Source organism: Orbicella faveolata, unplaced genomic scaffold, assembly GCF_042242905.1.
Source record: "Orbicella faveolata isolate gen_17 unplaced genomic scaffold, um_ofav_v1 contig_1, whole genome shotgun sequence".
NCBI lineage: Eukaryota > Metazoa > Cnidaria > Anthozoa > Scleractinia > Merulinidae > Orbicella > Orbicella faveolata.
In genome coordinates this window covers 30,107,363-30,120,543 of record NW_028301536.1, presented here as the reverse complement: position 1 = coordinate 30,120,543, position 13,181 = coordinate 30,107,363, and the positions used below count along the sequence as shown (strand labels likewise).

Here is a 13,181-nt window from a genome sequence, read left to right as displayed (position 1 = left end):
ACTAGTAAGAAGAATTTTACTTGAAGATTGGAGACTTGTCCAGTAACATAATGGAATCAAAGTTACAGAATAAAACATGCTGGTGTTAATTATTATAACCTTCGTAAGAACATTGTGAAAACAGTAAGTGTTAAGTGATACAATCAATATTAACCAGCTATTTTGTTGATGTTTTCTTTCTTTCTAGGTTTAATGCTCTTTCAAAGAAATGTGTAGTCATTTTGGATAGCAGTGTACTGGCACTTGGACCCTGGCCTGGAAATATCTTACTTCAGATAAGTCGTTTTCTTGTTTCTCTAGTCGTTTACCATTAACGGATTCAGTCCAAGAGTGATCAAAATATAACATCGTACCTCGTTGCGTTGTCAAGTATGTTACAAAGGCAATGTTACCAAATTCATAAACTAACAACAAAAGAAATGTATGACAATCAATTGGGAAAATTAATATTTTGAGTACGAGACTGAAGTGGAAGGTTGAACATCGCAATTTATTATTTTAAAGGACAACTTGAAACGGCCGAATATTCTCCGCAATGCAAAATTGAAGTGCTTTTTCCTAACATTTTGAATTCAAATTTAACAGAATAAAAACGTGGTGGTGGTACTAGAAATTGTTACAAATTTATTTTGATATAAACATTGTGAAAAACAAAGATTCTAACGTAGCATTTCAGCTTACTCTCGGCTTGGCTTTGCGAACGAAGATTTAAGGAAGTGATCCACTTACGCTGCAGACAGAGAAGCATGTACGACAATTTACGAGAACAATTTCAGTTTAATAGTACAATGATAATTTGCAGTGCGAACAATGCTTTCCTTATACGAGGCCGCAAATGAACTTTAAAGGCGATTCATTTAGAGAAGGAATTACTCAAAATCAAATGTGCTTTAAAATAGTATTGTCAGGCATTCAAGAACGAACAGCAACTTAATTTATAACGACTGATAGAGCTCATGACTTTATCGGCATGACAATTCTAATTGCGCTTTGCCAAACACGATCATTTTTCGGTCATCAATGTTCGAAGCTTGACCAATCTATATAAACATGCACTACTTTTTCGTCTGTGTACTGATATAAGTACAGTGTTAAACATGGAGGTGAATGAAAAAATATCATCGCCTAGGGCAAATTAGTGTCTTGCTACACCATTTAACATGGAAAATTAACGTTTAGAACAGAGAACAGGTGGCTGAAAATATTTACGAGCGTTGTTTGGTTTCGATACGTACTTGCATGTGTCCGGGCACAAGTGGGCTCAAGCCTTTGGAGAAATGTCATGTTTTCGATGTAGCGATGTTTCACTGACATAGATTTCAAAGTGTAGTTTGAGTATTTTCTTTTTCTCAAGAAAACAACAGTTTCCTGCATGTGAATAAAGTTTTTGTGTCAGTATTCAAGCAAACAGCAAACAGCAAACAAATAACATTCCAGCTAGAATAAATATGTGACGATAGTCTCTCAAGGGTAGCTGTAATGATAAACTGAAGTAATGGTCGAAACATTTTGAAACAAACAGCAAAAAAAAAAAATATATATATATATATATATATATATATAAATAAATAAAAAAATAAAAATGGACCCAGAGAAAAATAGATAAATAAAACAAGTACACAGGTCAAAAGGTATCAAAACTACTGTTTACACTTATGAAATGTAATAGTGAAATGGAAAATAGATAAAATAGAATCGAAAACTTTAGAAAGCTTGGAATTTACATAGTATGTTAATTGCTGCACGCGCAGTCTCCCGCTTCCTTGGAATGTCGTTTTCCGTAAAAAATAAACAATCTTCAATCTAAGCAAGAGCCATAACCGGGGACGGAGACCGTAAGTCTCGGGATCTGCGCGCACCTAATGATATGGGGCACTTTTGCTATTTTTAGAACAAATTGCGCCACCCTGACTCGGACATACATCCGCGCGGATCCACTCACATGTCATGGGTTCTCGCGTGGATGTTGTCTAAAGAATAAAGTTTATGTAAGAAATCTCTCTACTATGGTATCGAGGTAATTTGTGAATTTCTCAAACAGTGCTTAATCATAACCAAAACTTGTTTTTGATAGTTTCTTATTATTTCTGCTCGTTTGGCAAGTTTTGGAAGGAACGTCTGACGCGTACAAGTAGCTCCAGGGCGTGCACTTTAAAGTCCGAGTCTGTGTTTTCAATTGTAGCTAATTGGCAACAAATCTTGACAAAGATTTCTTTCGTTATCTTTTGTGCTGAGATTCTGCAACAATTTTCACTAACGCCAAAAGGCTACTATCATGTGTGTTTCTTCAACGTAGTGAAATTTTACACAGCTGCGAAAATAAAATAGACAAGGAGTTTTGATAACTCAGCCAACAAAATCGAAATCGTTATTCGAGTTGATTAAAGAAAGCGTCATCGTAACTTTGCTGATTATTCGTGCTGTATTCACATATTTTCAGCTAAGCAGTTTAATATGTTCTCAAACATTTATCAACCTTGAACATATTTAAAAACTAGAGATATTATTGCGGAAGTCCAATTTGTCATGTTTGCTGACTGCAAAAAACACGGATCGGCGGGCGCTCTTATTCATCGACAACAGACAATTTATTGAATGTTTACACAAACAAAACCTAGCCGTGTCTACAGACGTAAACTTATTGGGCCTTGATGAAATATCAAGTGTTACTTACAATTCAGGCGAAATGCAAACTTGCAATTGTTTACTACTTTTCGGTGGCGATAGACTCTGGCGAAATCCCCCAAGCGTGTGGCAAGAGGAGGGAAACTTTGAAGTCCTAAAACGCTCCAATATCCAAATTTTTCCAACTAGTTTTTTTGCTGTGTTACGGAAAAGCTGTTAATCTTCAGCATATGTGAAATTTATAGTGGAGTAATGTGGAACTCTTGTAAAAGAAGCTGCGGAACGCAACTTGGTCTGAGTGATATAAAACGGGACATACCTAAATTCGACACTGCCTCACTTCAGTCGAATTGGAGCAGCTTACGACGAAAATATTTGAGCAAAATTCCAACAGACATAAACGTATTGAGTTGTGGGCCAAAAGCATAAAACATGTCTGGAATTTCGGATGCCATTTCCCCCGCGCTACAACCGCAAAAATCCTCGCAGCGTGTACGCGCGCTTTCCGCACACGATGGCGCAATTTGTTCTAAAAATAGAAAAATTGTCCCATATCATAGGGACAGCCCCAATACTAGAAATGGCGCGTGCTTATGGCCTCCGTCCCCGATTATGGCTCCTGATCTAAGCTCATTTTAGCAACTCAGTGTAAAAGTTTTACATCGATTCGACATAAGGAAGATTAGTACAAAGTTATTGCATTGGAAAACGTTATTATCAGAAGTTAGAAACTAGTCTCACTTAGTGCAGGAACCGTGATTTTACAAGAAGTATTTACAAGCAGTATTCCTGAGGAAAGGTTTCAAGACATAATTATCATTAAGGTTTAATTTTTGCTTTGGAACTTTTGAACAAACCTTTTGAATTTTAATCATATTCGTCTATCCTTTTTATCTCTTATATGGAGTTCTTAAAAATGAAACAAATTTTAGAACCTGCAAAGGGTGAAGGTTAACTGAGAGCGTCTCTTTCCATGTTCATCAAATTATAAATGCGGTATAGTAATAAAACATATATGCAGTATGTGGTGATAAATCATCTAGAAATGTTAAGTTTCGTGCAATAACTTGTCAGGTAAAACTGATATCGTGCTTTTAAAAAGGACCTCCATCTTGGATTTCAAAATTTGCAAATATGTCAAAAAGTTTGAAAATACTAAAAAATATGGCGATTCAATTTTTTTTTCTTAATTAAGACTTTGTAAAAACCATAAAAATGTCTAAAACATGGACTTGAGCTTAGAAAAGTACACCAAAATTCATAAAACACCTTTGAGTGTGCTTGTTTGCCACAGGAGCGTCAAGAAAAGCAGTGAACTAATTGACACAACAAAACGTTCCCTGATTGTTTTAACAAGGAGTTACCAAGTTTAGTTATTTATATTGATCTGCGTCAGTTTCCAATGTTTTCACTTTATCAAGATACTGGAAAGAGCATTGACCTAAATACTGTTTCGAGACGCATTGGCAATTAATAGTTAAAGTGAGATAAGAAAGTACTTAAACACGATACATTTGAACATGGTTAATAGAGGGAAATGATTATGAATCATGGCAAATTTTTTTGTTGTATGTTTTTGTTGGCTGTTTGGGGCGGGGGAGAGAGGTTGACCCTGCCCAAAATCTGGAAAAATACAAAAAGTTGTTATGTGTGCTCATACAGCTAACCAATAGAAACATTGCGATTACGTAATTCATGCACAGTCTAGGAGCATAAAACAAAAAGATGTACAGGGTCAAAGACCTTCCAACATAACTCTTAGCCTGTTTGTTTGCTTTTTTGATGTTTGCTGGGATCCTTAACCATTCCCTCTGTTAACTATGATTTGAACAAATGCAACTGTCTTAAGGATATGCTTGAAATTGTATCGATGACCTATAAGAAACTGGAACCGAGAATCAAACACGTAACCGTGAGGAAATTTAGTCGTGGACATGTTAACAGGTCGTTAATAATTTGCAGCAGGAAATCATTTCACATCATTGCTGATGAAGGTTGTATTTTTACCCCGCATTTTTCAGTCTATTTCTCAGCTTATACAGGCAAAAACTAACGATAGATAAATCCGACGTTTCGGCGACATCTTGGCGCCATTGTCAAGGGAAACTAATTAAATATGCGATTTCAAGGGTAACTAAGAGTTCAGAGTTTCTAATTTGCATAAGTTAGACAAAGACTTTAGCGCGAACTGAGTCTGATTGTACATTTAAACACGGTCGTAATTGTTTAATGAGTAACATCTCATTAATGAGACAATCAAACTTGTTGTGGCATTTTTTCAACACGCTAAAACAATTGCGAAGGTCATCCGGAATCCTGCCTGCGTGTCTACTATCATAGTGATTGCGTACTGACGAGGTCTTGCTTCTATGTCCATCAACGCGTACGAACAGATGGCCACGGGTGTAACCGACATAACCAGCATCGCACTGGTCACACTTGAAGTTATACACAACGCATTGTTGATCAATGAGCTGAGGCTTAGGTTCGCTTGTCGGGAACTCCTGGGCAATCTTGCGGCTCGTAAACACCGGTTGAACACTGGTCTGCAGCTTCACACTGAGATCTTTCAACTGTGTCTTCACGATATTAGCAGACTCCTGGTCTTTAAAGGGTATGACAACCCGAGTAGTGTTTTCTGTCGTAGATCTGGACCGTAATGAGGGCTGGTCAGCGACCTTTAAATTTAGGAAGGTTTTGACAGTGGAGTCAACAAGGTGCTTGGGATATTTCAGTTTAGAGAAAACAGACTTCAGTCGTTCGCACTCCTCAGTGAAGTAGGACCATGACGAAGACAGGCGATGTGCGCGATCGAGCATAGTTGTCAATAGTCCGCGCTTGTACCTATTATCGACATGACTGTGGTAATGGAGAAGCAGACCACTGTTTGTTGGCTTCACAAACACTTTAGTTTCAATACGAGGCGCTCTGTTTAGGAGTTGAGTACCGAGAAAGGGAAGCATTCCATCATTTTCGACCTCCATAGTAAAGTTGATGGCGGGGTGAGCGTGGTTGAGGGTGTTAAGAAAGTCCCTAGCTGTAGACAAATCGGGCATCACAGTGAATGTGTCGTCAACATATCGACGATAGTAAGGTGGCAGGGTGTCGTTGTAATGGATAAGTCGGAATATATACATCTACTTTCCGAAGCTTCTGTCAATGACACCAGCAAATTTCGTCCCATTCCTTCTGAACGACCAAAAACCCGAGGCAGACCACCCAAGCACTATCATCCGCTTTTAGCAAAGGAGGCTCTTGTACAATCTATCATCACAAGGATCCTCCCTCACGCTGTGGCCCAGTCTCTTCGTCCGACCGGTTCTAGACTGGCACACCTGTACGGGTTGCCGAAAACACACAAGGAGAAATTAGCCATGCGACCAATCCTATCAGCGACTAATACGTATAATTATGCTCTGGCGAAATGGTTGGACAACAAGCTCAAACCGTTGTCGTTAAATCAGTACACAGTCACGGACATTTTCGATTTTGTGAACGAACTACCGCGAGACCTCAACATAACACCTGGTGACTTGCTGGTGTCCTATGATGTGTCCTCCTTGTTCACGAATGTACCTTTGGATGAAACCATTACGATTCTCGCAGACAGAGCCTTTAGAAACAACTGGTTTAATTCCGAGTATGATTTGAACATTTCAAAGCAAGACCTTATTGATCTTTTGGGTGTGGCCACCAAGGGGCAGCTTTTCCAATTTAATGGATCCCTGTATGAACAGATCGACGGAGTAGCGATGGGGTCCCCCCTTGGGCCCTTGCTAGCCAACGTATTCATGTCGTCTATTGAAGAGAAATTAGATGTTGACGGCAAACTGCCACCTTACTATCGTCGATATGTTGACGACACATTCACTGTGATGCCCGATTTGTCTACAGCTAGGGACTTTCTTAACACCCTCAACCACGCTCACCCCGCCATCAACTTTACTATGGAGGTCGAAAATGATGGAATGCTTCCCTTTCTCGGTACTCAACTCCTAAACAGAGCGCCTCGTATTGAAACTAAAGTGTTTGTGAAGCCAACAAACAGTGGTCTGCTTCTCCATTACCACAGTCATGTCGATAATAGGTACAAGCGCGGACTATTGACAACTATGCTCGATCGCGCACATCGCCTGTCTTCGTCATGGTCCTACTTCACTGAGGAGTGCGAACGACTGAAGTCTGTTTTCTCTAAACTGAAATATCCCAAGCACCTTGTTGACTCCACTGTCAAAACCTTCCTAAATTTAAAGGTCGCTGACCAGCCCTCATTACGGTCCAGATCTACGACAGAAAACACTACTCGGGTTGTCATACCCTTTAAAGACCAGGAGTCTGCTAATATCGTGAAGACACAGTTGAAAGATCTCAGTGTGAAGCTGCAGACCAGTGTTCAACCGGTGTTTACGAGCCGCAAGATTGCCCAGGAGTTCCCGACAAGCGAACCTAAGCCTCAGCTCATTGATCAACAATGCGTTGTGTATAACTTCAAGTGTGACCAGTGCGATGCTGGTTATGTCGGTTACACCCGTGGCCATCTGTTCGTACGCGTTGATGGACATAGAAGCAAGACCTCGTCAGTACGCAATCACTATGATAGTAGACACGCAGGCAGGATTCCGGATGACCTTCGCAATTGTTTTAGCGTGTTGAAAAAATGCCACAACAAGTTTGATTGTCTCATTAATGAGATGTTACTCATTAAACAATTACGACCGTGTTTAAATGTACAATCAGACTCAGTTCGCGCTAAAGTCTTTGTCTAACTTATGCAAATTAGAAACTCTGAACTCTTAGTTACCCTTGAAATCGCATATTTAATTAGTTTCCCTTGTCAATGGCGCCAAGATGTCGCCGAAACGTCGGATTTATCTATCGTTAGTTTTTGCCTGTATATATTTCTCAGCTGGTCGGTAATAGCAGATCGAGTTTTGATGTTGTTTCCGAAGCAATATTTGTTTTTCAACTCCTTGGCAGGCAAGTGTACTATGGTTTCTGATAGTTAAATAAGCCACGCTTTGGTAAGCAGTGAAAACACAAGGTCAATTTGCAAGGACCGACGTAACCTAATAAAAAAAGAAGTACCGGATTCTGTCCCTGTAAAGGATGTAATTGGACTTGGTGATGTCGGACTACTGACAAAAACGCTGGGCTGATAAAAAGGTTTGAGAACGACATAATCAGTTCATATATTTCGAAAAGCTTAAAAAAACGTCCAGTACCTTGAAAAGACTGGAGAGGCTTTATTTTTGATTTTTCGGTTTTACGTTCTTTTATCAATAATATGAATACTTTTGAAGCATGAATCAGTGGTACCCTATTAAAAGTTAAAGGGACACAGTCAGCTGGAGCACATGCGCATTAGATACCATCTGATGTCATAGTTAATTTGCATATCACAGAGACACGATCCATACTGTTTTTATCCAAATATGATACAAAACATAGGATGAGCAAAAGCCCACTCAAAAACAGGTTTTTCAGTAAACGATTGAAAATCAAGCAAAACACTGCGAAGATTGAAGCGGATTTCTAGATGTACTCGACGAGTATCTTTGATTTCAGGTTGAGGTGAACTTTTTCAAAGTGAGAAAACTAGTGTCCAGGTCAGCGCGGTCCCAAAGCCGACTGTGTCCCTTTAAGGATACCAAAAACATAAAAAACTATCTTTGACAAGAGGTGCTGTTTTCTGTAAGCGATAATCCAACCAAGTATTAACACAGCGGAGCAGGGCTTAAGTTTTGTATCACTCGACTTCAGTTTGCAGAGAAATATTGAGCCACGGTCCATCCAAGGATGCGAATAAGACAAGTGGAAATGAATATGTCAGTTTCTTTCTTAAGATTTGTTAAGTACAGTTCAGAAAACCTGAAAAAAGACATTAAATGCAAGTTATTTCTTCCCTACTGGTTCAGATCGAGGCAAAGCGTGTTGTTGATCATAAGTAAGGAAAAAAGGTCGTGTCAACATGCCAGCAGAAGTAAATAGTTGCTACAAAGTTAAAGTTTTAACTTTGAAAATGAAATTTACAATTTTAACTTTAAAATTTCTAGGTCCAAAAATGTTTTCTAACAAAAGAATTCACAAAGTCAATCAGTCTTCATAATGATTTCATGAAAACGTTTTATTGTGATCACTCTTGATCATTATGTAAGAATTAATAACCAACAGTTATTGTGCTTGACAACGGTACAGTAATCTGTTTATATTTAGTACAAATCTACCGGATTATACTAATGCAATACTGCATTTTGATTGGCTAAGGTATATCTTGTACGATCACCATTACTATTCAGTGGTTGAAGATAGTCTGCAAAATAGGGACATTTTTTCTCGTCTCGCCGAAGTTTCGGAAGAGGATTTAGAAATATTGAATGGATAATCAAATTCTCCAGAAGGCTCAGTGAAACAAGGCCATTTGCTGTCACAGCACTCGAAATTTTAGAAAAAAAAACTAATAATCGCTCGGACAAAGCTGAAAGATGGACTCAAAAGACAGTTCATTCTGCGCTCGATAACACTATGGTGACGTTTTCAAGTGTAGAGATTTAATTGGCAATCATTTAGTAAGAGTTCTATATTTAAACGACTAGTTTATTTTGCTTAGTATTTGTTATTTTTTTCTGAAGCCAAAAGCTAACGTTACCTTGTGAACATTTCATTATGTATGTAAGCACCGTAAATTTTATTTGGAAAGAAAATATAGAACGAGTAGGAGGGTATCGCAGCAGGACCCTCACTCCCACAGTTCAGCCCATAATAATACATGTTGATTCTGCGTGACACATTCTGATGAACTGTTAATATTTGATTCGATCAACAGGTAGCCTGAGGAATAGTAAAGAAAGTGAACAATGATACACCACAGCGAACAACTGGCTAAAAGACAAATGCAGAAACACTTTCAAATAAATTCTCTTTGAACTTGGAAATAAACTTTAAGAAAAGCACCTGTACTCCGTTTATCGTAAATCTGTCGATCCTCATAGTAAGTTACGATGGAATAGTTGATTAACAAATGAAGCGGACGTGAATATATATAATATCAAGTCTGTATGAGGGAAGAATAAAAAGATAGAGATTTTCGCAAATAACGAAAGTAAACTTAGCTGATGTAAGGAAGGTGCAAAGAGCAAATTAAAGACTAGAATCCAATAAGCTCTTACACCTTCCTGTGATAAAATATTATTTAGAAAATAGCTGTAGAAAAAAATATGCCGCAGAACCAGAAAGGTGAGTGCGGTTAAACCTGTGTCGTTGTCCTTTACTTTGCATTTAAATTCATTTTAATCCAATGAACATTGCTCGTTCCCAAAGAAGAGGGCAATGCCAGAAAAAAATCGTCAGATAATAAAAAAATCGGGAGATACCCCTACACGAGCCATTGTGCACAGTAGTTTATCTTCGGCCAAAAATCCCCCACCATCTTACAGGGGAAGATTGTTCGAAGAGTCTTAATTCCTGTCCCCCAAAACCCCCACTCCCCTGAATGAAACAATCGCGTAGGAGGATTTAATCTCGTCCATAATCCTTTACTTTCCTGGAGAGAATATTTGGAGAGGAAGTTTAACTCTCGTCCATAATCCTCCACTCGCCCTTTAAAGTTCAAAAAGGGGTTGTAATATGAGGTAGACTTCCTCCCAAAGTACTTTTCTCTGAGGGGGTTAAAGGTTAAGAAGTAGCGGTAAGACTAAACTACACTGTGTCGACACTATGGGCATAAATAAGCAGTCTAGTCTTTCAGCCGTTTCCTAAACCTTGACCATCTTAAAGAAAATTACTTTGGGAGGAAGTTTTACTGAAAATGTAACCACTTTTGACTTTAAAAGGAAAGATTAAGAGATTATGGTTAAGACATATACTTCCCTCCAAATCTCCTTCCTAAAAAAGTAAAGGATTATAAAAGAAATTTATTCCTCACGCGTGATTGTTTCATTCAGTGGAGTGGAGGTTTGAGGAACAGAAATAAATGCTCTTCTAACAATATTCCCCGGTAAGATTTTGGGGAATTTTGGACAAAAGATAAACCACTGTGCCCGAAATATCGTGTAGGGGTATCTCTCACTGACGATTTTCTTGAGGCATTCCGCTCCGCTTAAGGAATACAAAATGTATCTTGAATTCAACTAAATTTAAATGCAAAGTAATTCTCCTTCCAAGCAAAGTAAAGGATAATAATAAAAGCATTTCCACCTTGTTTATTACGATTTCTGGAGTCATTACCTAAATTGAATATATGAATAAATTAACCATGGAAAGAGTCATCTTGCTCCCTGCTACCTCCTCTGGGGAGGAGCAAGGAGGGAAAAAGAGTCATCTTGCTCCCTGCTACCTCCTCTGGGGAGGAGCAAGGAGGGAAAAAGAGTCATCTTGCTCCCTGCTACCTCCTCTGGGGAGGAGCAAGGAGGGAAAAAGAGTCATCTTGCTCCCTGCTACCTCCTCTGGGGAGGAGCAAGGAGGGAAAAAGAGTCATCTTGCTCCCTGCTACCTCCTCTGGGGAGGAGCAAGGAGGGAAAAAGAGTCATCTTGCTCCCTGCTACCTCCTCTGGGGAGGAGCAAGGAGGGAAAAAGAGTCATCTTGCTCCCTGCTACCTCCTCTGGGGAGGAGCAAGGAGGGAAAAAGAGTCATCTTGCTCCCTGCTACCTCCTCTGGGGAGGAGCAAGGAGGGAAAAAGAGTCATCTTGCTCCCTGCTACCTCCTCTGGGGAGGAGCAAGGAGGGAAAAAGAGTCATCTTGCTCCCTGCTACCTCCTCTGGGGAGGAGCAAGGAGGGAAAAAGAGTCATCTTGCTCCCTGCTACCTCCTCTGGGGAGGAGCAAGGAGGGAAAAAGAGTCATCTTGCTCCCTGCTACCTCCTCTGGGGAGGAGCAAGGAGGGAAAAAGAGTCATCTTGCTCCCTGCTACCTCCTCTGGGGAGGAGCAAGGAGGGAAAAAGAGTCATCTTGCTCCCTGCTACCTCCTCTGGGGAGGAGCAAGGAGGGAAAAAGAGTCATCTTGCTCCCTGCTACCTCCTCTGGGGAGGAGCAAGGAGGGAAAAAGAGTCATCTTGCTCCCTGCTACCTCCTCTGGGGAGGAGCAAGGAGGGAAAAAGAGTCATCTTGCTCCCTGCTACCTCCTCTGGGGAGGAGCAAGGAGGGAAAAAGAGTCATCTTGCTCCCTGCTACCTCCTCTGGGGAGGAGCAAGGAGGGAAAAAGAGTCATCTTGCTCCCTGCTACCTCCTCTGGGGAGGAGCAAGGAGGGAAAAAGAGTCATCTTGCTCCCTGCTACCTCCTCTGGGGAGGAGCAAGGAGGGAAAAAGAGTCATCTTGCTCCCTGCTACCTCCTCTGGGGAGGAGCAAGGAGGGAAAAAGAGTCATCTTGCTCCCTGCTACCTCCTCTGGGGAGGAGCAAGGAGGGAAAAAGAGTCATCTTGCTCCCTGCTACCTCCTCTGGGGAGGAGCAAGGAGGGAAAAAGAGTCATCTTGCTCCCTGCTACCTCCTCTGGGGAGGAGCAAGGAGGGAAAAAGAGTCATCTTGCTCCCTGCTACCTCCTCTGGGGAGGAGCAAGGAGGGAAAAAGAGTCATCTTGCTCCCTGCTACCTCCTCTGGGGAGGAGCAAGGAGGGAAAAAGAGTCATCTTGCTCCCTGCTACCTCCTCTGGGGAGGAGCAAGGAGGGAAAAAGAGTCATCCTGCTCCCTGCTACCTCGTTACTACGTACCTAGAGGGAGGTCTCGTCTGGGAGACAAACGCACACAACATGTTGGGAGGAGGTATTAGGGAGCAAGATGACTCTTTTTCCCTCCTTCCTCCTCCCCAGAGGAGGTAGTAGGGAGCAAGATCACTCCTTTTCCCTACTACCTCCTCTGGGGAGGAGGAAGGAGGGAAAAAGAGTTATCCTTCTCCCTACTACCTCCTCCCAACATGTTGTGTGCGTTTGTCTACCCTGTTGCAACATGTTTGTTGTTTTGGTTAAGTATTAGGCATCAGCACGTAATATGATTGAACATGTCTCAAGAGGGTGGCCAAGCGCGTGCAAGATGTTACGCACAAAATGTTATGATATGTTGGATTGACATGTTGCGATCATTGGGGGGGGGGGGGGGGGAGTTAGATCTTTATTTATTAACACACCGTTTAAGTTTTAAAGTAATGGACAAGGACACAAGATTTGGCCGGAAACTTAGTTTGCGGCTTGTTTATATATCTTGTTTTCGTTATTTAATGATCTAATGTTGTAGAAGGTTTCAAGAGCTCTTTTTTGTGAGTCCTTTAATTAGCCCTTACACCTTCTTAACACCAGGAAAGGCTTTGCGAAATTTCACTTAAGTATTATACTTTGATTCACATTGTTTCAGAGAAGAAAATGCTGATGAAAACTACCTTGCAAGTCTTGTTTATTGATGAAATAGCTTTCAAAAAGTCAGTAATGTTTAACTCTTTTCGAAGACTTGCTGACCTCCTTTTTTAACACTATTTTAAGGTGGTTGAATGTAATATTGATAAGTGTTGCAGTCCATTTTCTTAACGGATCCGTCTAATATCTGGGATCCTGTTGACAAGAATTATCATTATTGA

The 13,181-nt window shown here is 40.4% G+C and overlaps 1 protein-coding gene across 1 annotated transcript; it reads left to right on the top strand.

Annotated features, from left to right (window-relative positions):
• Positions 1-5,734: 5,734 nt before the first annotated feature.
• On the top strand, positions 5,735-7,432 carry LOC149118717 (uncharacterized). The gene has a single exon (XM_089271736.1). The coding sequence runs from the start codon at positions 5,739-5,741 to the stop codon at positions 7,389-7,391; it is 1,653 nt and encodes a 550-aa protein (XP_089127862.1). The 5' UTR covers positions 5,735-5,738; the 3' UTR covers positions 7,392-7,432.
• The last annotated feature ends 5,749 nt before the right edge of the window (positions 7,433-13,181 follow it).

What these genes read in the sequence shown, in the direction of transcription:
- LOC149118717 (XM_089271736.1), top strand. Translation starts at nt 5,739, where the DNA reads ATGGATAAGTCGGAATATATACATCTACTTTCCGAAGCTTCTGTCAAT.